This window comes from Fulvia fulva, chromosome 11, assembly GCF_020509005.1.
Source record: "Fulvia fulva chromosome 11, complete sequence".
In the NCBI taxonomy this organism is placed as follows: domain Eukaryota; kingdom Fungi; phylum Ascomycota; class Dothideomycetes; order Mycosphaerellales; family Mycosphaerellaceae; genus Fulvia; species Fulvia fulva.
The window spans coordinates 3,254,370-3,276,565 of record NC_063022.1 but is presented as its reverse complement, the minus strand read 5'-3'; the positions used below and the strand labels follow the sequence as shown (position 1 = coordinate 3,276,565).

Genomic DNA, 22,196 nt, shown 5'->3' with positions numbered 1-22,196 from the left:
TCAACGAAACAGGCCAAGTGGTCAACCTTCCCACTCAAAATCGAAAAGCTTTCAGCCCAGAAGAAGATGCACGCCTTCTTGCCGAACGGTCTCGAGGTCTTTCATGGACGGACATGACAACCCAATTCCCCGGCAGAAGTATCGCGACTCTCGCGGGCCGTTGGCGATATCTTCACCAAGAACACGCAGATAATACGATTTTTGGCAATACTGGCGCGAAATTCGCTCCAGAAGATGATCGGCGTATTGTGGAGATGAGGCACGATCAGAGGCTACCGTTCGCTGAGATCGCAAAAGCGTTGGGAAGGTCTCGGGGGTCCGTAGTATCTCGCTATCATACGGTTGTACCTTCCTCGGGAAAGAATCCGAGAAAGAACCTTGGAACACTGGATGCAGCAGACTTCGCTCAATTTAAGGCTCTGGTGTCGCAGAAAAAAAGACCAAGCGAGATCGCAAGATTGATGGAGAGGCACCAGGTAAACGTTGAGCGGTGGATCATGGACTGGGAGTACGAGCAACTTGTCTCGCCGATTGATCCCAACCATGCGAAGAGACACTGGACTTCAGATGAGGTGCACCGTCTGACTGAACTTCGAGCCGCAGGCTGTACTACCATGGCAATAGCACTCGAACTGAGGAGACGTCCTTCAAGCGTCATTAATAAGCTGTGGAAGCTGTCAAGACAATCTGCACCATCTGAAGCCGATAGCACTGTACCTTGACCTCGGATCGTGGCTTGCTAGGAAGGTCGAAATGCTAGATTCATGGTGCTCGTCGCTGACTCGGCGAGGATCTTTGCATGAATCGAACCTCGGACAATGTACACATCCATGCAGCCTCTTATCGCACTCAACAGCGGAGACGCTCTCCAGCTAGCCGCGAGCATCGCCCTCTAGCAACAACAGATCCGACTTCCTGCAATGGATGCTGAGGTGTTAAGCTGCAAGCTTCCTGCATCTTTCATTTCGTCATCCTCTGCTCAGACATGATTCAACTTTGCCGGACATGACATGCAGTATCTCTCGGCCGAAGGCAACTTCAAGGCATGCCCTTGCCATTCGACACAAGTAACCTGCTTGGTGTCCTGCAACATACAGTGCCGGATCCATACAGCTTGTACACATCGAAAGCCTGCCACTTCGACCGCCATCGCTTGCCGCTTCGCATCCTTCTTAGGCAATGCACCTTCAACGCCTAATGAGAGTCTTACTCCGACCAACACAGGCCTCCTGGTGAGACAACCGCAAAGGCTCGACCTGATGGAGATTCACCAACAGCTGGATCCAAAAAGGCCTCATTCGCAGCATCTTAGCATGTGTTTCGAGCGTAAGCTTACGAAAGCTTGACGGCCTAGATACAGCCTGACAGGCTTGTACTACGTACTCACATTCTTCGCCCGAAGTAACCTCGAGAGAACCGATCTCAACAGTCAGCAGCGTGATCGATGCCAGCTGTAATTGGCCCAGCACATTGACGAACGAGGTGGGCGTCGCAAGCGCATCTCTGAGCCTGAGGTGGGGACTCAGAGACTGTTCAGGGAGGAGAGGATTCTTGATGCTGCGATTTTGATTTGGCAGCATAGTTCCAGGAGGGCGAAAATAAGGGCGCAGGTGCTGACTGGGCTATCATCTGGCGCGGCAACCGCACGAAATTCAGAGCAGATTCTGCCAAGATCTAGCAAGGTCAAACAGGTTTGCTACTTCCGTGGATGAATGATACTGAGCTAGCTGCCCATCTTGCCCGATTATAGATACATGAAACTCTGACCACAGACACCAAGTACCACGAGACAAAGTCATGAACACCACAACACCTCAGACTCAAGCTCGCTGCCATATTCTGGAACTCCCAGCAGAACTACGAACAATGATATGGGAGCTTGTACTCACCATCAACACTGGCTCTAGCGACGACAGGATCCGCCTCTTTCATCAGGAAGATGCCGACATCAAGCGCATCAAGGTCGACTTTCCTGGACCAAAACTTACACCACCAGCATATCAGCTTAGAAACCGCATTGCTGCACGGCGTCCCGCCTTACGCCCAAAGGTGCCAGACACACGCCCTAACCCAGTACAACTCCTCGGACCCTCCCTCCTCGCCCTCTTGAGAACCTGTCACCAGATCTACGCTGAAGCGACTGGTATCTTCTACGCAAACAACCACATCCAGACAACTGCCCTTGATTTCCAGCGTATGCACGCTCTCACCCCGTCCAGACTTAGCTGCATCACGCGTATGTACGTCCAGACCGATTCCGTGATGGGTGATGAAGAGGAGCAGCAAGCGTTTTTGGCGTGTAAGCTGGCAGTCTCCCTACCAAGGTTGGTTGACCTGACTATCGGTGCAAGTTATCGTATGCTGGAGCCTTCCGAGCGCAGTGGAAGGGTAAGGCGTGCTATTGGTAGACTGTATCAGGTGGAGAAGTTGGTGGTCAGGATTGCGCCGTATCGACCGAGGTGCCGAGGGCAATGCCTCCGGAGGTGGGAGCAGATCAGGAGGGCGTTGGAGGGTGCGTTGCCGAGGGAGGCTGCGAGGCGGCAAGGTAAGGTCGTGGTGGAAGAGATCATGATTGAGTCGAGATAGAAGCGTTGATGAGGTACGTCGATGGATGAAGAGGCTCCTGTCGTACTGCATCTTTTCTGCATTTCTCCTCTCATTATATCACGACATGTGCTCCGGTCTTACTTGCATTCGCTATGGTCCTTCATGCCGCTTACCACCTCCATGTTTGCGGGAAATGTACAACGCACCGCGATGAAGCCACACAGCAGAAAAGCCACGGGGCATGTAGACAATATCAGGGCAGAAAGTTGATGTCGTCCTCCACGTATCAGACTGAATGTCGCGAAGAAATTGGCTTTTGGAGGGAGGTCTGGCGATGAGGCTGAAGGAGAAAGTCTCAAGGGCGGCATGGGAAAACAAGGTTTCGGTAGCGTGGCATGGAGCAGTCTTGATCTCACGATATTATGTGAGAAGAAGGCTTAACTGGCATTCTTCTGTTCACCTCATGGCATTTCCTCTTCCTAGCTTTCGTGTTGTGAAGACCGCTGTCATGCCAGAGATATAAGAGCGACGCAGCTGACGCGCGACAAGTTGGCTGCCCGCCCAGTCCGTTCGCGGGAGAGAGGTAGGCATGATGTATTTTCTTACTGTTCGAGCAGGTTGCAGCTCGTTTTGGGTGCTGATACCCAGGTTTCGTTATGCACCAAGGAACAGTCATTGCGCGATCCTCCTCTTTCCTGACCGCGAGCTCGCCCGAAGACGACATGGCATTGCGAGCCTACACCGCGAATCCGACATCAACATGTGGAAGAGAAACGGTCCGGAGGTCTTTCGCAGCGGTCGTAGCAACGGGAAGACGAAAAAGAGAAGTTGCATGCAATGTGCGCGCAAGAGGACGGATATGAATCTGCACAAGGCTATTTGCAGAAAGCAGCAATCACATTTTGGTCTCTGCGTACGCGCATGACGACTGCCACCCACAATCAAGCACACCAAGCACTCGCCGGACATGCTGGCATCACACCGGAAGAGCGATAAGATACAAAGCGTGCAGGCCTTACCGACCGATGAGAAGGCTTAGCTCCGAGGAGATTCACCGAATGCCTCCGATTACGAATGCCTGCTCCACTGGCCACGCAGGAACGATCGAGGATGTCGACCCACGACGCGCGCAACCGCATCTCGTCCCCAGCGGCTGCTGGATCTGCCTGCCATGTCTCTTCCATAATCACACCCAGGCGTCCCTCTCCGCACTCTCGCTCGGTCGCGTTTCGTAGATTGAGCCGTCGATCGTTCATGCTTGGGTAGATCTGGGAGACAGCACTTGTCACTCAACCACCCATACCAGGATGCGATCCTTCCAACATGTTGCGACTGCGACGCTGGCGCTGGCGAATACCACGTGGGATAGAAGTTATGGGGTTGGAGAGCAGATGTGTGCGTTGGAGGTGATTCAGGCGACGATGATTCAGGAGGTGTCGGGGCCTGTGTCGGAGGGGAATGGAGGGACTAGTAAAGGGGATCCGACGGCGGGGACGGGAGGTGATAATGATGGGAGTCAGCCGATGAGTATTATCACCACGGCTGATAGGGCTGGAGTGGGGATCGTGACTGCTGTGTTTTTGATTGGGACGTTGGGTGGGAGTTATTGGCTTGTTGCGGAAGAGTTGGATTTCGTAGTTCGTTTTAGATGGCGGAAGCAGAGATTTGGATACTGCCTAAACACACACATTCAAGGGTTCAGGCCATTTCTGCTCGTCCATAACTGACTGATTCTGCATCGACCACTGTTGGCTAGCAGCACAGACATCCCCGAAGCCAGGCTCATGGGCTAAGAACATTCACCTCCCACCTCTCCCCTCATACAACCCTCCAATAACCACCCCATTCCCCTCAACACTGCCCCTCCTCACAGCTTGCCCCTTCATCCCCCTCACCAGCGCCCCCTCCTTCACCACCGCAACCATCTCCGCCGGAATCCTCGTATCCTCCCTCAAAACCTCATTAGCCTCTTCCAACTTCCCCTTCACCCTCTCCACCACACCCTCATTGCCCTCCCACCCTTCGCTAACCGCGACAAGCACACAAGCAGACCATCGGTTCGCCCCCGCGACTAGCACGCCCGTCACACCGTCCACGCTCGCTATGGCGTTTCTCGATCGGGATGGGGTTTAATTTCCCAGCGTGCGCGAGGACGACAACATCGTTCCGTGCGACCGTGGCATTTCCACAACCACGTCTTCTCCGGGTGGCGGATGGAGAGATCCTTCGTACGGAATTCCTTCACGCCAAGGCTGTGGAATGACGCTCGCTTGAGATTCACCTCGCGGCCAGAATCGGGGAAGACGAGTTCATGTGTGCCTGCGCCGTCGCCGATAGGTTGGAGCAAAGCGTGGAAGTCAGGGGGGGAAATGGGTCCATTGCCAATCTTCGACGTCTGGGAGGACGGTAGGGCAAGATCCGAATTCTGTTGAGCCGTAGTTTGAGGTGAGGGTTACGCTTTTGCGCACGAGGTCATTGCCGAGCTGGGTTCGTAGGGGACCGCCTGCGAATGTTACGGAGTCAAGGGCAGGGAGTGCGTCCATATCCCCGGGGAGTTGGGCAATCTTCTCGAGTAGGAGAGGCACGGCGGCTAGAGTTTTGAGTTGCTTTGCCTTGATGATGGAGAGTGTTAGAACAGCAGGATCGATGAATTCCGCGCCTGGAGGACCGAGGACACTCGCTGCAGACTCTGTGAAGAGAGGGCGGAGAGTTGTGTAGAGGACGCCGCCGTAGTGAGGTTCTGGGAATTTGGAGTAAGTGAAACCGCCGTTGAAGGACTCGTTGAAGGTCATGTTGCCGCTTGGTTGACCGTCCACGTCTGGCCAGACGAGATCTTGGACGGCAATCCAGGCGTTGGTGTATGTGATCGGCTTTGGTGCGCCAGTCGTGCCGGATGAGTGAAGGACTAGGATGGGGTCGTCTTTGCTGTTGGCGAATGTCTTGGTGAAGGGGAAGTGCTTCGGGTTAGATGTGAGCCTGTGGAGTGGCGGAGCGAGTTGTGCTGCTGATAGACATGGTTTCTTTTGATGGATAGTCCGTGTCCTCAGCATGGCGCCCAGGAAGCATCATCGGCTCGAACAGGCGTGCAGTCTCTGGCACTTCTGCACTTTCGAACGATTTCGCAGAGTCAATGTTCCCAGTAGCATCTCGAATTCGCTGCTCTTCCAGTTTGATGATCGCGTCCAGATATGCAGCGATGAACGCACTGTCGAAGAACCCTTGTAGATTGATTGCGCGAATGACTGCGACACATCGCCTGCGGACTGAGGAAATGCGACACTTGATCGCAATGAGCATCAACGCGGTAACGAAGCCTGTGCCGAAGCTGAAGAGCGGTGGTGTGCTGAACACTGTTGCGACTTGATTGCTTGCCTCGCCTTGCGGGGACAGGTATTGTGTCGTGCCGCTGTGCATGGCGATACACTGTTCTGCCAGATCTGTGATATGGCTGAACTCTTCATCGAACCGATCGGCAAGGGTCTCGGTTCCATCCCGCCAAGTCTCGGTGCGGTACCAGAGGCAGAAGAAGTATATCTGCACCAGAAGATGCTCGCTGCGATTTTCTTCATTGACTGGTACGGTCGCGAAAGCAGAGAGCCATTCACGTATGTCTTGGCGCAGGACGTTATGCTCGTGCCAGAACTCATCGTCAGCGTCGAGAGGGAACAGTCTAGACATGAAGCCGAGGTGGAACTCGCTCGTGTCCTCGTCCAAGCCTTCACACAGCTCTTGATGTGACTCAAGATACGTCTCGCAGCTCGTGAGAAGCAGTCGATATACATCGTTGGCTCTTTGACCCAGATGATCGAGGTGGATCTGAGCGACTTGGAATGACAGAAGTTATGAAGGCATCTTATCCAGGCAAATCGTGGTCAGGTATCTATCATGAAGGTTGGTCAGTGCACCTCATCATCATCCATGAGTCATACATACCGCTCCTCTTCGTCTACCATATTGAGGTCGTTGTCCAGCAGAACGAATGTATAGGTCAATGCGTCCAGATAGCTTCGCATATGGGCTCTTGTTGTAATCACGCGATCTCCTGCGTCTCTCGTCTGCGCTGCCTCAAGATCTCGCCGTTGCTCGTACAGTACCCGCGAGCCAGTGCGTAGGTGAAGGGAAGCCTGCTCATCGTGACCGACGTACGCTTCGAAGCAGAAGAATAGCAGGCATGCCAACAGTACCACTACGAGCTGATCTTGACTGAGGACGCGATCGCCCCGAAAGCACTCATCGATGTATCGTCGCATCAAAGCCACGGCTTTGGTGTACTGATCTGTAGCAATCTGGCGTTGGTCTGTATTGACGCTTAGCTCCTTGCAGTCGCCTGGAGGAGCTATGGCACGATGCATTGAGCCTAAAGCCGTGGCCGCATGCGCCAAGACCGGCTCCTTCTTACTCAGATCCAGGATTATATGCTGCCACCAGGTCTTTTGTGGTAATTGATGGTGAACAAGCGAAAGAAGTCCAGCGAGATGCTCTCGTGATCGCGGAGGTTGACAGTCGGCGTGAAAGGAAGCCTTGGCAGTAGTGGTTCGAGTCTTCTTGGTCCCAGGCTCTGCATCGACCGAGGCACATGATCGTAGCCAGCACAAACTTTGCCTGCTCGACTGCAAGCTTTGCATGATGGTCGTCCTTCATCACGTTTGACGTGACGCTGCCTGCCTCACATCAGCCCAGATGACCCGACTTCTGCTGGATTACGTTCTTTAACGGACCGGCATGTTCGACATCCAGTGCGCGTTTTCGAATGTTTCGCCCGCACTCTCACAACTGGTATCGTCATTTTTAAGCCGTGCGAAACCGTTTCGCTGTACGGGGTCCTTGCAACTCTTCAAGAGCCAAAGACATCAGGGTCATGATGTACTCCAGCATCTGCATCAAGGTGACCTCGTCAAGTCACCGCCTGAGTGGTGAAATGGTCGATAGTGTGAAGTCGTACAATCTCTGGGCAGAGGAAGTGATCCTGGTGGTATCTCAGCCGCCGTGGGATCCTTGTCGTTAGCTTGGGTTGCTTGTTGAAGCTCATGACGAATCATCTTTCACTGATGACGACCAAATCTCGCAGGAATGTTTTTCCATGACCGAAAGTCTCTCTGCAGTGTAGCTGGTCAGTGCGGTGGCAGTGCTGCTTTACGACGAGACTCAGTGTTACAGGTCACATGACCATGTTCGCGGCCGCGTGAGTCGAAAGTTGCCTTTGCAACAGCAACGTTCTGGCTTTCAGCAAAGTCAGTGAGAAAAGCTTGCTGCTGTACGACAGAGCCATTGGATTGCCTATTCGGAGGTAAGGAGCCCTTATAGCCAGCTTATGATCACCAGCTATGCATCCTGCCGCGCATTGGCGTCGTCCGCGGCGAATGATCGACCTTCCTTATACGTGGTTGTTCCTTCACGATGTTACAATGGATTCTTACCTTAGTGTTGAGCCTAGAGCATGTTGTAATGCCTTCCTTGCATAACCGCCCTCTCAAAGCATTGGTATACCGCGGACCCGCTTCTTCTTACAGGTGTCCAGAGTCTGTTGCAGATCTCCTCGAGTCGTCGCCATTTAAAATCGAGGTCACGTTCGCTGGACCAGACGAGGAGACCAAGCTTACGGCAGAGGCATTGAGTAATGTCGATATCTATGCACACCCAGGTGGGGGAGGTAACATTGGGCATGTCACTTTTCGAACTGAACGCTGCTGATGAGTGTGGTCAGATATGGACGATGCTTGGAAGCACATGAAAGGCTACAAAGCGAACATCCGTAATTTCGTGGAGCAAGGCGGGCGATACATGGGCTTCTGCTTGGGCGCATATCTGGCTGGGCACTCACCTGGATTCGATCTGCTGGATAAGAAGGACGACACCGATGCAGAATGCGATGAGCCGGGTGCCCAGGTTCCTGACGAGCGAGAAGCCATCATTCAAGTCGACTGGACATTCTCAACAGGGCCAGAGCAAGGCCATACTGATCCGAAGCGCTGGCTGTATTTCCAGGATGGGGCTGTGATCGAATTGCACAAAAGGTCGACAGCGAAGGTATTAGGCCGATACTCGAGCACCCAAGATGTGGCTGCATCGCTCAGCAGTTTCGGTAAAGGCTGGGTAGGACTCGTTGGGCCGCATCCGGAAGCAGGTCAAGATTGGTGTAAGTCTCCGGTTGAGTGGGAGCGCCTTCGATCACGTACTGACGTGAAGCGTCAGATGATAAGCAAAATTTCCACAGCCCGGAAGGCATCAGGTTCGATATTGGCCACGATTTCGTGGAGGCCATCGTGCATGCCGGCGACGAGGAGGATTGATGTCCGCAGAGAAAGGGATTCTCTGGATGCAGTCGATATACCAGAGCTTCGTGCTTCAGACCACAAGAATTTGCATCTCGCGTGGCGTCCTGCTGGTGTGGCGGATTCGTCTCATGCCGCCGTTGCTTCTCACATTCGGCAAATAGATTTTATACACTGCATGGCTTCGAAACGCTTCATGGCTTGGCTTGAAGACAATCAAGCGGATGTGCTGTTGATCGCCTGTCGTCATCATTCACGCTGACGTTGAAGCCTGTCTGTACGATAGACCGAAGATCGTATGTGCCGAGCATGATTGTTGCGGCGTATGGCAAGATCATTGTTCTTGCGAAATGCCGTGGTGTCTGACATCGGGAGACTAGTACTGCGTGCATGTCGAGGTGAGAACCAAGCGAAGGGGTTTCTCGCGCGTCAACTTGAAGGCACGCGACTTTAGCTTTATCGCTTAGTCAGACGCTACTGCAGGGCCACCGACATCCTTGTCATCAAACATGGGAAGGAGCCGCGCCCATATCGACCTCCTGCGAGCACTGTGCCCATCACAAACCGGCCACTGATGACGATGCGACGGCGACGATAGACGCGCGAGACGAACTTACCAGAAAACGACTCCTTGCGATACCGATACACCCGAAACACCCTGCAAACACTCTCAAGCGTCGCATGCGCGCCTCCTCACGATGAACACGACTACCATTGGCGCAGAACTGCCTCCGAGCGCAGTCGCCTTCATAGATACCCTCACGACATCCTTCCAGAGCATACCTGGCTCTTCGATCGTGATCCGCTACATCCGTTCCTCCTACCAGAACGACCCCGTGCGATCAGCAGTGGAGCTGTTTCTCTTCATCTTCGCAGTGCGGTACCTTCTTGCGCCTACATACAGCACCAAGAAGACGAAGAATGTGCCTCTCAGCGAGGATGAGATCGATGAGCTGGTTGAGGACTGGACGCCGGAGCCTTTAGCCAGCGAGGAGAGTGAGTGGGAGAAGCTGCAGAATGAGAAGCTACCTGTCATAGTCGGTCCGGCTGCGGCAAAGGCACGTCTACAGAACGGCAAGACTGTCACAAACCTGGCTTCGTACAACCATTATGGCTTCGCAAACAACCCCGAGCTGACGACCAAGGCCGTAGCGACGGTTCGCACCTACGGAGTGGGACCATGTTCACCTCCTGGTTTCTATGGCACCCAAGATGTGCACATGAAGTCAGAGGCAGATATCGCGGCGCATCTTGGCGTGGACGCTGCAATTATCTATGCGCAGTCATTCTCCACCATTTCTTCTGTGATTCCGGCGTTCAGCAAGAGAGGAGACATCATCGTGGCAGACAAGGCAGTCAACTTCCCGATCCGAAAAGGCCTGCAAATCAGCAGAAGCACGGTGCGGTGGTATGAGCATAACGACATGGAAGATTTGGAACGTGTGTTGGCAAAAGTGGTCAAGGAGGGCAGCGGCAAGGCATTGACGAGAAGATTCATCGTAACAGAAGGACTGTTCGAGAATGTCGGTGATATGGTCAATCTACCCAAGATCATCGAGCTGAAAGACAAGTACAAGTTTCGCGTCATTCTGGACGAGACATGGTCGTATGGCGTGCTCGGACGAACAGGCAAGGGTGTGACAGAACAGCAGAATGTGGACCCGCTGAACGTGGACATGATCATTGGTGGTCTGGCTGGTGCAATGAGCTCCGGAGGCGGCTTCTGCGCGGGCACGACAGAGATTGTGGAGCACCAGAGACTTTCCGCGTCTGCATACACTTTCTCGGCAGCACTACCAGCACTTCTTGCGACGACCGCTTCTGAAACCGTCACTTTGCTGCAGGAAGACCCGAACATCATCAAGAATCTGCGCGAGAATATCGCGGCGATGCGAGCACAGCTCGACCCTCGAAGCGACTGGATACGATGCATGAGCGCACCAGAGAACCCGGTAATGCTTCTGACGCTCAAGGAGCAGCACGTGAAGGATCGTGTGCTATCGAGAGCAGATCAGGAGTTCCTCCTGCAAGACTGCGTCGACGAGTGCCTCGCGAACGGTGTACTAATCACGAGACTGAAGTCGATGCCACCCGCGCTTGGCACACAACCTCGAGAGCTGGACAAGGAGTGGCAGCCTTTCCCAGCGCTGAAGGTCTGTGTGACTGGCGCGTTGAGCAGGAAGGAGACGGAGAAGGCTGGTATTGTGATACGTCATGCCATTACATCTGTGATGAAGGGCAAGAAGTGGCAGACTGGACGCAATGCGTGAGCGAAGTCCAAGGACATCTTCAGATGAATTTGAGTGGCATGGCGTTCAGGACGGTCGCTGGTCGGCGGCAACGGTACAGATCGGAGCGTATGTATAATGCATTGTAGATAATAGCGAACTTGTGCAAATGTCTTGCGGTGCTCTGGAGCAGGACAGGGGTGAGTTGTCCCTTCCTCGTCCCTGGTGCCCACAGGCTTGTGCGCGAGCATTGACCACTAGCTTGATTTCAGCTCACTTGATCTTTCATTTGCAGCTTTCCTCGTGCGTGGACAAACACTATTCGACACAGGTCAGCAACCTCACATTCAGCACCACCCTTTCAGCGCCACTCGACACTACCAATAGTGCTGCGATTGCCACCAACAACACCACTTCAACAAGCGCCATTACGAAACGCTACTCGCTCGAGATATTGCACTCAGACTCCGCCGCCACCAGTTATCAGCAATGTCGGACAGCAACATCGAGGGCATTCTCTCCTACACGGAAGATGACAGGACCAGTACTACTGCAATCGCTGCGAGCCCCAGCTTTACCACTATACCACCACCGAGTCTACCTGGTCAGACTATGTCAGTCCACTCGGGATCAGGTTCAGGTACAATTGACGCCAACAGCAACACGGCTCCGAGGGCATCCTTCATGGGCTTACCACCTGAGCTGAGGCTGCATATCTATCACCACCTTTTCAGCGGCCCGAATGACCGTGAGAGGGCCAAGCATGTTCATTGCTGTACTCGGGCTTTCGAGCAATATGGCCTCAATGGACACATAAGCGACAGAACCTGCTGCGACTGCGCGGATCGGGATCTATCGAAGGGGGTACGGTATCTGAACAGGGTCACCTATGTAGAGACCTCGACCCTGCTACATCAATACGCTGAGTCCGCTTTGTGCTACCTGCGTATAGCCCCTACGGCGGCCCCAAGGGTGGCGATATTTGGGAGGTGCAAGAAGATTGGCAGGCAAAGCGTCTACGAGCAACTCACAACGCTGTCTTCACGGGCGATGTTTGTCGTACCGATTGCCTGACTGGTACGTGACTGAAGACAGGCTGTCACCCACACAGATCTGCGCGCCCCGATTCGATGTGCCCGCGACCATTGAGCTAATGACTCAATTCTGATGGTGCCTCACTGACATTTCTGCGCTCACAGGCGACCAAATGAATTATGCCGATAATTTCTCGAAATTCTTTGAAAAGGTCAAAGAGCTGATGCCCAGCCTGAGGAACGTGCGACTTCATCTCGACAATACGGAACCCATACATGCTGATCAGTTCCATTATGAGAAGTTCAACGAGCTCGTGGAGTTGCCCAATGTCAAGGCCATCGTACTCGAGATTGGCTGCCTTTACAGCGATCACTTCAACAAATACGGGACGAAGAGTGAGCTCCGTGAATTGGCCGAGGCCATCAGGGCACGCTTGGTGAAGGTACGTACCGGGGGATATTATACACCTGAAGAAAGTGTAGATTTTCGAAGACATATATGGTTGGCGAAGTGCCTCGGCCTTCCATCCGCATATATTACATTTGGCCTTGAGCTACAGCTGACTCCTCTTGTAGACTCTCACCGAGCGTGCTGTGAAGCTGGGAAAAGTCGTGCAGATTACAGCTACAGAAATTGCAGAAAGAGATGCTGAGCTGGTATCAGAGGAGGACTCCGCCAGGCCAGACAACTGGATCTGAGTTTCATGGCGCTGGAGTTACGCTGCTTGAGTTATCGTCCGAGCTTGTTGCATTGCAACGCTGCTCCACAGAACTTGAGTGGCCGGGGGACAACGAGGTCGTGTATTGAGGAATCGGGGTCTCAGCGTCCGGCGCCATCTGGTAGAAGCTGGTTGTTGAGAGAAGTACACGCTGCATGGCGAGGCCAGCATCAATGGCCACGACATCTGCAAGGCATACCCCGTGGCTTTGCTCTTCGCGTACGTTCAGGACTTCTCATGTTCTCATCACAAAACATCAGTATCCACCATCACCTCCACAGTCAAGCCTCGATGCCATCACCATGACCACCTGTACCCACCCGCCGCCGCTGCCTCCATGCCCAACACGCGTAAAGCCACGACACACTTTACCCATCCTCATGCAAGAACGGAATTGCTAGAATGCTGTTACCTATAAGCTTGCCAAGAGGTCACATTCCCAGCACATACATGCAGAGCCGCGTCAAAGGTAGTAGGCGAGTATGAATGATCGGCACGCGGCTATTGCTCAGCGAGCTGCAACATGCACGAGCTGCACAAAGGACAGGAGATCTGCGGTGCAGGTTCTTGGTATGTTGGTTGATGTGGGATGTTCCTATTTCGCCCGAGGAGGTGTTTCATGGTCGTGGATTCATGCGAGTGTGGTGAGTTTTTCGTGTTGGTTGTTGTGGTGCCATTGATAGTGGGCATGTGACTCGGCGTGGTGAGTGAGTTGGAGTCTGTAGACTCTTGAGGTTTCCGTACGTACTTACCAGTGGCGCAGATGGGTTCTATGAGTCGAATGCTGGTATAAGAATCACAGCATACGCCGTGCTTACCCAATGAAGCTATAACGTGCGAACTTGCTGGGAAGCCTTGGAGGCATCCCTAACTCCGTACCGGTGTATAGCACTATATCCGCTCACTGTCAGATGGCTTCCTGTGTACATTGGCGAAGCTGAGGTGGTCAATCGTTGTACAAAAGATCGCATGCTCACTTGCCGAAGGAGTTGTGGTGACATACCACTTCTCACCTGATCATAATGTTGTGCAACCTCGGTTTCGGAGCGATGTTCGCGCGAGGTCGTTTTGCTCGTGTAGAGACGAATCGGAGCCTATACTAAACGAGGCTGCTTCTCTGAACATAAAGCAGTATGCCATGCCGTTCTGGCAGTACGCAGATGGACTCTCTTTCGCAGTTTCGATCTTGAGTTGTCAACGCCATGTTTCAGCTCTTCTTTGTTATCGACCCACGATCTCAACGGCCATCGGCCACGCCGGAGGGGGACACACTTTGTCGAACGTCTGGTTACAAGTCTGTCTTCTGACATCTAGGCACAAAAAGTCGTCGCCACCTGACAGGCGCCTCTCTACGTAGCTGTGTGCCGTCAGAGGCTGGTCGAAACTCACCGAAGTCAGCCACATAGAGGAGACCTCGAGCTTACAGCCCTCTCGATGATCGAGCATCGAAGCATACATTCCGGATGACGTCGTCCCTGATGGAGAGTTGCAGAATGTGCCATCTTGGCTGTTGGCCGTGGTGGATCTGTGCATGCCGCAAAAGCAAGCTTATCTGGCCGTTCAGGGTGGATGCACAGGAACACTTGAGGACCATGCTCGAGGAAGGTGTGGCTGCCACATGCGATGGATCTGAAGACGACTTGAAACCGCATCAACCGGCCGTTTCGAACAGAGTACGTATCGTCCTGGGGCAACACCTCGTACTCGGCGGCCAGCCGGCGGTTAGGCAGGCGGATAATGACTTGTCTTCGACGCAAGACGGCTCCTCAATAGCTTCTGCAACTTGGGAACACGAGTTCAGGCTCGGCGAGGTTGGCAATGGGTCCTCCACCATCCGAGAGACTATTGCTGGTGGTTGACGTGCTCCAGCCAATGTGGCACGATTCGCAGCGCCGAGAAGGACGATCATCGGCCTGCCAGATGTGATCACATCAACGTGCAACGTGGTGTCGAGCTTCGAGTCTGCCCAAACTCAGCAGTGTTCTTCTGCCTGATTAGGGTGACACAGGCCAGAGTAGTCGAAAGCGTAGATAACGCGGACTGGGCAGGATTGCACTCCGCCGCATCCTCCCTGCATCATGAGGCACGCCCAGGTCTTGGAAGTGCCTGCAGCGGCGGTGGCTTGCACAAGACGTGTGGGATGCCGCACCGGACTCGTCCGCAGCGATCAGGATCGAGGCGTCGGATGATTGTCAGGGAAAGAAAGCTTGGGAACTCAGTGCAGACGACACTCCAATGTGCCGACGCAACGATGCACTCGCTCTCCGGACGGCGACACGGTGGTGGCGGGCTGGAAATTGGTGCACAGGACACCCACGTGCGATGCCAGTGTCGTCGTACCCCCGGGGGTGGGTCTCCGCCGTCGACACCAACGCTGCGTATTCCATGGCCCTGATCGGGCACGTCGCGCATTCATTTTCGATGGCCACAGGGAGGCGTCGCGGCACCTGCAGGACGGGCGTTCGGCTTGCAGGAGCAGCCCGAACCGCGGGAGAGCCCTGGCAGTGCAAGCGCGCCCGCCAAGACTCCGCCCAGGAGCCCAGCCCGCTCCCTGTCCTTTCAAACTTCATGTATCACCATCGCACAGACAGTCCACCGATCTCAACGTGTCGACCGCTCGTCCACAAGGCTGGGCGTGGAATTGAGGCTAGAGAAGCTACCGAAGCTACTCAGGCCTTTTAGCACCAGCGCTCACGGCGATTAGAGTCCTGGATGTGAGGGGGGGGGGCAGTACCAGCAGAGGGGCCACTCTGAGACCCCGACCTCTCGGTTTGCCATGACCACCGTGTGCAAGCAAGAACTGACGAGCCATACGCAGGTGCTCGCCCACACGCCCAGTGAAGCCACACAACGTTCACCGTTACAGACATGGAAACTTTGGGGAAGAACGCAATCGTTCGGTTTGCGCTCAACGCATCACCTCGACAGTTGCAGCGCTTGGCTGGGGGCGATCAGCATCTCCAGCATGCTCGTGAGCCTCCCCGACCATGACACAGCACTGTTTGCTCCTGCCGACGTCTCACTTCTCTCTTGGCGACCCACTGCGTGCGCAGGCAGATGCTAGCACGGAGTCCGGCCGTCAAGCCTAGGCGTGCCAGCTGCGCAATAACTGGGTTCACTGGCCATCTATGTACTGCCTACCACTGGAGTAGTGCTACCGGTCTTATCTGGGGGTTGTAGTTAGGCTTCACGCCTAGTGGGTCTCTTTGTGCTCACAGCTCTGACAGAAGGCGATCGTGAATGGCGGCCGGTACTGCTGCCATACCCCAATCTTGGTATTGGGTTCGTATAATTGCCTCCTGGCCCACACGTAAGTTTGTGGCATATTCACTACCCGCACATCACTTCTCTTCCCGAGTCCTGACCCACCACTTCTGGGGTAATCTCATCATCGAATTCACATCATGGCCGACAGGACGCTACGCCAGCAAAGAAGCAACTCTTCCTTCGACGACTCGAAGTCTAGCTCGGAGAAGTCATTCTCTCGCGCTCCAAGCAAAGCAGGTATCGATCAGTTGGAAGAGATCGATCGACGGCCCAGTACTGTTTCATTCGACAACAGAGGCCCGAATGCTCTCCCCTCACGGTCGACCAGCAGCGGCACGAAGTACAACAAGGAGATCGAGACGCCCAATGGACCAGTACGCCGCAACGATGCACTGTCTTCTCTCTCGACGTCGAACCCGAACGCTGCAGCGCAGGAGCCAAAGTGGCCTTCGGGATGGAGGCCGTGGCTCTGCCTTCTAGGCGGCTTCCTTCTCATGTTCAACTCATGGGGCGTTGTCAACACATATGGTACCTATGCAAGGTACTACAAGAGCACCCTGCTACCTGGACGAGATCTACTGCTTTTCAATCTGATCGGCTCGACACAATCATTTGGTGTGCTTGCTCTGTCGGCAGTCACTGGACGATTTCTGGACGCTGGATATCGCCGAGAACTCATCATCACAGGTACAATCTTCGTCGCAGCTGGCTCTTTCGGGCTTTCTGGAGCCAGTGGTGATGAGCAGAACTCAGGCAATTACGGCTTGATCTGGCTCACACAGGGATTCCTCACCAGCTTGGGGATGGCTTGTTTCTTCGTCACGTCTTCGCAGGGTAAGTGCATCGCGGTCTATCGATATCGGATCACCGGGACTAACATCTGCGTTTAGTCGTTGCAACGTGGTTCAAGGCCAAGAAGAGTCTCGCAATTGGCACGGTCGCTTCTGGTGCCAGTATCGCTGGTCTTGTATACCCAGTCATGACAAAGTACCTCATCGATGCTCTTGGATTCCAACGGGCTGCTGCGTGCGTGGCAGCAGTCATCACAGCAACTTCCGCCCTTGCGATCGTTATCGCGGTTCCCAACCCTGCTCACCAGATCCGCAAGCCTGAGAAATGGACTGTCGATATCTTCTGGGACAGACACGCCTTCAAGCAGAACAAGTCATACCTTTGGTTCGTGGCATCGATCTCGGTTCTCTTCTTCGGCTTCTACGCTGTATTCTTCAACCTCGAGGAGTGGGCACAGGATGCTGGATTTGGCAAAGTTCAGGACGTCAACGTGGGCGCAAATGACGGTCTGCCAGCGAAGCCAGTCGGTGGACAGATTGAGACGATGTGGATGTTGGCTGCGATGAACGGCGCTTCTACCATCGGTCGCATTGGAGGTGCATACATGGCCGACAAAGTCGGTGCACTGAACGTCCACGTCACGGTGACAAGCATTGCAGCGATTCTGGTGCTCGGTCTGTGGACCACGGCAGAGAAACTGCCCGCCGCGATGGCCTTCGTCGTCCTCTTCGGTGTCTTCTCCGGAACCGTCATTGGCATGCCTCCAGCATCTGTCGCTTACATTCTGGGACCCAACGGGCAGTCGAAGCTCGGCCAGTGGATTGGAATGATGTACTCTTGCGCTGCCATCTCAGCCTTGACCGGTCCAGTCATTGCCGGTCACTTGATTACGGAATACAAGACGTACCTCACGGTACAACTATGGTCGGGCGTCTGCCTGGCTCTCAGTGCTGCATGCATGGGTGCCGCCATCTGGTGCCGAGAGAGGACGAAGAAGGCCGAGCGCCTGGCCATGAACGAGAAAGCCAGTCCGTCTGTCTAAGCGCATTCACCACGTTGCTACGCATTTGTGTTTCCTGCATTTGGTACTAAGCTCTCTGGCGAGGCGTTTGGGACGGGATTGTTATAGAAAGATGTTATCAGAGACGGCCCATCCTACGTCCACTTGACGCAGGTTTCCGGAGTGGAGTCGCATCGCAATGGCGTTCAGGACGCTGTTCAGGGCATGGATACGGAGGGTTATGACATGAGTGCAGCATTTATGGAGGCATGGCGATAGAGATACTTGATATCGATGAGACGCTACTCTCCAGTGACTACACAACAGTTTGTAAGCTATCAGGGAATGAACGGTCGATATCAACACTGCACACCCCACTGTCTTCCGCCTCTGACTTGATCCTCATTCACCGACGTTGTGGTTCACTCCGGCGGCCGCGCGTTACAGACCTCATTCCCACCACTGTAGTGCAACCATGGCCATCACGCATACGCAAGACCGGCTTGTGGGGCACGTCACATACTGCCGAGACCATCTGATCAGGCTCCAAAGACGAACGGGTTACCTCCCCCGCGGCTAAGAGGTCGCATAGCCACCACCGTTACATCCCGCTGTCAACGCCGAGCACCACTCCCGACCACGTTGTCCTACACCCAAGCCCTCGTGCTCCACGGGCGTCACCGCCAGCGAGACCGCTCGGAATCCACTTGAAACAGCAAGGTTTCGGCGATTTGCTCACTTATCTGATGGCTCTGCGCTCACTTTATCCCAAGAGGTGGGTTCCAAGATGTAGATCTCATGCAGTGCGATCCTCGGATTCGGGACTTTCGTTTGCGAGCCTCTTTGAGGAGCTGCGCTGTTTGCTGTCGATGACACTGGAGGAGCCGAGCCAAGGATACAGCCACCAAGATCGTCCCTCATGTCCACGACGCTCCTGCATCGCCCATCAAAGCCTACGGGCGTCCTCGATACGAGCATGATGGTGAACATAAGCATACACTGCATGCCAAGCTAAAGGAGCACTAGAGTATACCCACAATCTCTAGCTTGCAGGTACAGATTGTGGCTGAGTTCTGTGCTGGACGCACGCTGGCATTCATCCGCTTGTTCATATCTCCAGATACACCAATCACGCCGACGGCCTGTGCCATGCAGTCTTGACGTGCTACAGGCACGCTCGGCGGTGCCGCAAAAGCACCCGAAAGAGAGGAGTGCAAGAAAGGAGAGAGGTGCAGCTCGCTCTTGGCGGACGTGGGGGAGGGGCGGAGACGACGGGGTGTGTGGAGCTGTAACGCGGATAAGTTCAAATCCGGTAGCTCGCGGTCATCGACAGCCCGCGATCATGTCGGCTTCCGCCACAGGTTGCCCGTCAAACATCGACATCGCGATGTCTCAGTCACAATGGTATGGCCATCGCACGTGTTTGCCATATTCCAGGTATCAAAGGAGGTCCGTCCCACTCCGCCGACAACGCACGAGGACTATCGCTGGACTTAATGGTCATCACCATCTGACAGTGGGGCTTGCCAACCACTTGGCAATATTCAGTGCCATCGGCTCGCCACAGTTTCTTCACATCCGACAGAGCTTCCGGGAGGTTGCTTGCTCGCTCGACATATCGAGATTGTACGATATCCCACCTGCTAGGCATGCTAACCTCCGCAGATGAATATCGTAAACCTTCATCGCCATAGCGACACGTATGTGGACTGGGCGACTCATCAGCTTGATGGTATAACAACTATGGCAGGTGCCGAGATGGTAAAACAGGTACCGAACCGATCTTCCACCTCTATGATTCTGCTCCCCGGAACGGCCACGATGTCTTGCAATGCCTGTTTCGGTCTCAGTCCGAGTCTTGTTGATTCTCCATGGTGCTTGGCCATTCAAGGCCGTCACGATCAGAGCCTTCGCGATCTCGATGAACAACACCTGGCCTGTTTATGTCTTTCATGCGCGACTCTGACCTGTTAACCAGCATTCATGCACAAGCGCAGCTCGATGACAGTCGGTGCAGTCGGCCATGCTCCATCTCCGACTCTTTCGCCATTTCCAAGATCACCAAGATGACCAAGACTCAGCCGACCAGGTACCGTATACAAGACTCACAAGCGACGGCCGGGACGATCGTCATCCTATAAGCAAGCCAAGCAGTCTTGCCAAAGACAGGTACCGTTCTCACGACTGTTCAGTCTCTTCGGGCCAGTAATGACTCGAAAGCGCCGATATTATACTTGGTGGGTGATTTCGTACGTGGCGACGAGAAAGTCTGGGCAGTATTGGAGCGAAGCTGGGCAGACTGTCGGGATTTGGCGGCCTCATTCCACAGCGGCAGCGATGACAACGGCCGTTCAGGTCGGCGTCGTCGCTGCCCATTCGTGGATACACGGCGCACTCCGGTCGGGTGTCCGCACAGCGACAGTCTTGGAGGAGTGGCTGCCCAAGCCGACGGACTATTGATTGCATCTCCATCATCACACGGTCTATGGCCAGACCCCATTTTCGACTACGGGCAGACCCAAGCTGATGTAATCAATCAAAGTCCATCAAACTACATCCCCACCCCCTAGCCCTCCGCTGCACCTGGGGCCTCCCAAGAGATCCGCCCTCCCTTCGGGGGCCCCTCCTACCTTAGGTCCCTCTTAGGTTTGCTTCGGCTACGAGAAACAGAGGGCTATCAGCCCTCGCCGGGCGGGCAGGTGCAAAGTTAAGTCCTCAAAGCTTGATTAATTACATAAGATTGGGTCTGCCCGTAGTCGAAAATGGGGTCTGCCCATAGAATTTATGCTCCATCATGGGTCAGTGGTGTCGTCGCGTCAACGGAAACGTAGCGCCTTGTTCTTGAAACTAGAAGCGACGTCGAAGGCCACAGTCGTCCACAGCAGGGTTCGGCTCACGCCCTGGTCAGCGCTACGATATGAGCAAGGTCCTGGTGTCGATCCGACTTTGTACCAGGCCTCTCCGAGACCCCCGGGGTATGCTCGCAAGGAATGTTCTGGGCTGTGGGCCTTCTTTTCGACTTCACATCTGCAGATGCCCCGGATGCGATCTTGATGCAAGGTGGATTCTTGGAGAAACAATTCCGTCTATACGGATATGCGAAGAAGACATCAACTCACACACGACTCCGCTGCTCACTCTTGACAGCGAATGCAACACATGCACCCAACTGAGAGGGCTTGGTTATCGGCAAACTCACCTCGAAGCGTGGCTAAGCCAGCCAAGACGTTACCACTGAGACGCCCAGAAGACTACTGCTGCTGAAGCAGCAGCCTAATGGCGTTGCAAGGCTTGTACCCACTTCTTTTCAGACCGCGTCGCGAGCGAAGCTATCGGCGCTATATGGATGACACTATCTGCAGGCACGCTCGTCTCGAGCTATCAGCTTACATCTGGCTCTCGACGAATCGACATCGGAACATACTCGGTCGGCTCCTCTACCCCAACCGTGATGGCGACTGCCTTCCAAAAACGTAACAGCCGCATATACGAGGATTGTGCTCTGGTGCAACACTTGGATGATTCTGAAACCCGGTTTAACATGTTACAGCACACCACGTGCAGCACGCCAGCGGCCTGTGCGATGGTGAACTGAGCAACAGGCAGCTATTTTCTGTCACTCTGGGGTAGTTCGACCGGCCATGACCGAGGATACCCGAGGATCATGTCTGGATTATGGCATCGTTCCCAAGAATGTGTCGCAATCCGCAAGACTTATAGTGCTTCTCGGCGTATGTCTTCGAGCACGTATGGAAATGCCTCATGTCGCGATCATGATCGGTATATGTGCGCGATGAGGACCATCGATTGATGGTCGGAGGTTCTTTCGTGGTAACCAAGGCATCCTGAGACCACTAAGCAGCAGCATAATCTGAAGCCCTGCAACGTGGCCAGCCGATGGACGGGAAGTGACCGAGCCTCTGCTGCTTGGCTACTGGTGTTCGGGAGTTCGACGTGCCCAAGATGCATTTTTGCACCGTTGGCTTTGTTCATCATCAGTCTGAATCGAACGATCACGACTTCTATTGTCTGCTTGAACGGATGAGAACCTATTCATCGAGCGTGTGTCAGGAGTTCAGTCAAATTCAGCTGCGGTTGACGTGGCCTGGCTGATGTGGCCTGGCTGATGTGCTGACCATACAATGTTCCAGTCGCCCGAAAATGTTGCCCGTAAAGACATGCAAAGGCCCAAAGATCAGCTGATGCCACCAAACTACGACTTCGCAATGCACTCGCATTGCAGCTGTACCGTACGGCACGGCAAGATGGTCATGTTTTCGACCACATTCAGGGACATCGGCTTCGTCACCCGTGGCAGATCCGGAGCAACAAGAGCT

General features: G+C 54.2%; 7 protein-coding genes across 7 annotated transcripts; 5 read left to right on the top strand and 2 right to left on the bottom strand.

The window, feature by feature from the left end:
- Positions 1–1,797: 1,797 nt before the first annotated feature.
- CLAFUR5_13346 (uncharacterized protein) lies at positions 1,798–2,586 on the top strand (the record flags this gene model as incomplete). The annotated part of the gene is made up of 1 exon (XM_047912494.1): positions 1,798–2,586. The coding sequence occupies one exon, from the start codon at positions 1,798–1,800 to the stop codon at positions 2,584–2,586; it is 789 nt and encodes a 262-aa protein (XP_047767804.1).
- A 1,760-nt stretch (positions 2,587–4,346) lies between these two features.
- Positions 4,347–6,225, bottom strand: CLAFUR5_20351 (Isocyanide synthase-NRPS hybrid; the record flags this gene model as incomplete). Its single annotated transcript, XM_059463187.1, has 4 exons — positions 4,347–4,648; positions 4,780–4,942; positions 5,004–5,523; positions 5,627–6,225. 4 exons carry the CDS (start codon positions 6,223–6,225, stop codon positions 4,347–4,349), a joined length of 1,584 nt encoding a protein of 527 aa, XP_059319162.1.
- Positions 6,226–6,387: 162 nt separating this feature from the next.
- CLAFUR5_13345 (uncharacterized protein) lies at positions 6,388–7,172 on the bottom strand (the record flags this gene model as incomplete). The annotated part of the gene is made up of 2 exons (XM_047912493.1): positions 6,388–6,427; positions 6,481–7,172. 2 exons carry the CDS (start codon positions 7,170–7,172, stop codon positions 6,388–6,390), a joined length of 732 nt encoding a protein of 243 aa, XP_047767801.1.
- Positions 7,173–7,944: 772 nt separating this feature from the next.
- On the top strand, positions 7,945–8,837 carry CLAFUR5_13344 (uncharacterized protein; the record flags this gene model as incomplete). The annotated part of the gene is made up of 3 exons (XM_047912492.1): positions 7,945–8,197; positions 8,252–8,683; positions 8,740–8,837. The coding sequence occupies 3 exons, from the start codon at positions 7,945–7,947 to the stop codon at positions 8,835–8,837; spliced, it is 783 nt and encodes a 260-aa protein (XP_047767802.1).
- A 680-nt stretch (positions 8,838–9,517) lies between these two features.
- On the top strand, positions 9,518–11,089 carry CLAFUR5_13343 (Serine palmitoyltransferase 1; the record flags this gene model as incomplete). Its single annotated transcript, XM_047912491.1, has 1 exon — positions 9,518–11,089. The coding sequence occupies one exon, from the start codon at positions 9,518–9,520 to the stop codon at positions 11,087–11,089; it is 1,572 nt and encodes a 523-aa protein (XP_047767799.1).
- A 447-nt stretch (positions 11,090–11,536) lies between these two features.
- CLAFUR5_13342 (uncharacterized protein) lies at positions 11,537–12,780 on the top strand (the record flags this gene model as incomplete). Its single annotated transcript, XM_047912490.1, has 4 exons — positions 11,537–11,916; positions 12,000–12,124; positions 12,247–12,524; positions 12,658–12,780. The coding sequence occupies 4 exons, from the start codon at positions 11,537–11,539 to the stop codon at positions 12,778–12,780; spliced, it is 906 nt and encodes a 301-aa protein (XP_047767800.1).
- A 3,424-nt stretch (positions 12,781–16,204) lies between these two features.
- On the top strand, positions 16,205–17,901 carry CLAFUR5_13341 (MFS transporter asaE; the record flags this gene model as incomplete). Its single annotated transcript, XM_047912489.1, has 2 exons — positions 16,205–16,901; positions 16,958–17,901. 2 exons carry the CDS (start codon positions 16,205–16,207, stop codon positions 17,899–17,901), a joined length of 1,641 nt encoding a protein of 546 aa, XP_047767797.1.
- Between the last annotated feature and the right edge of the window lie 4,295 nt (positions 17,902–22,196).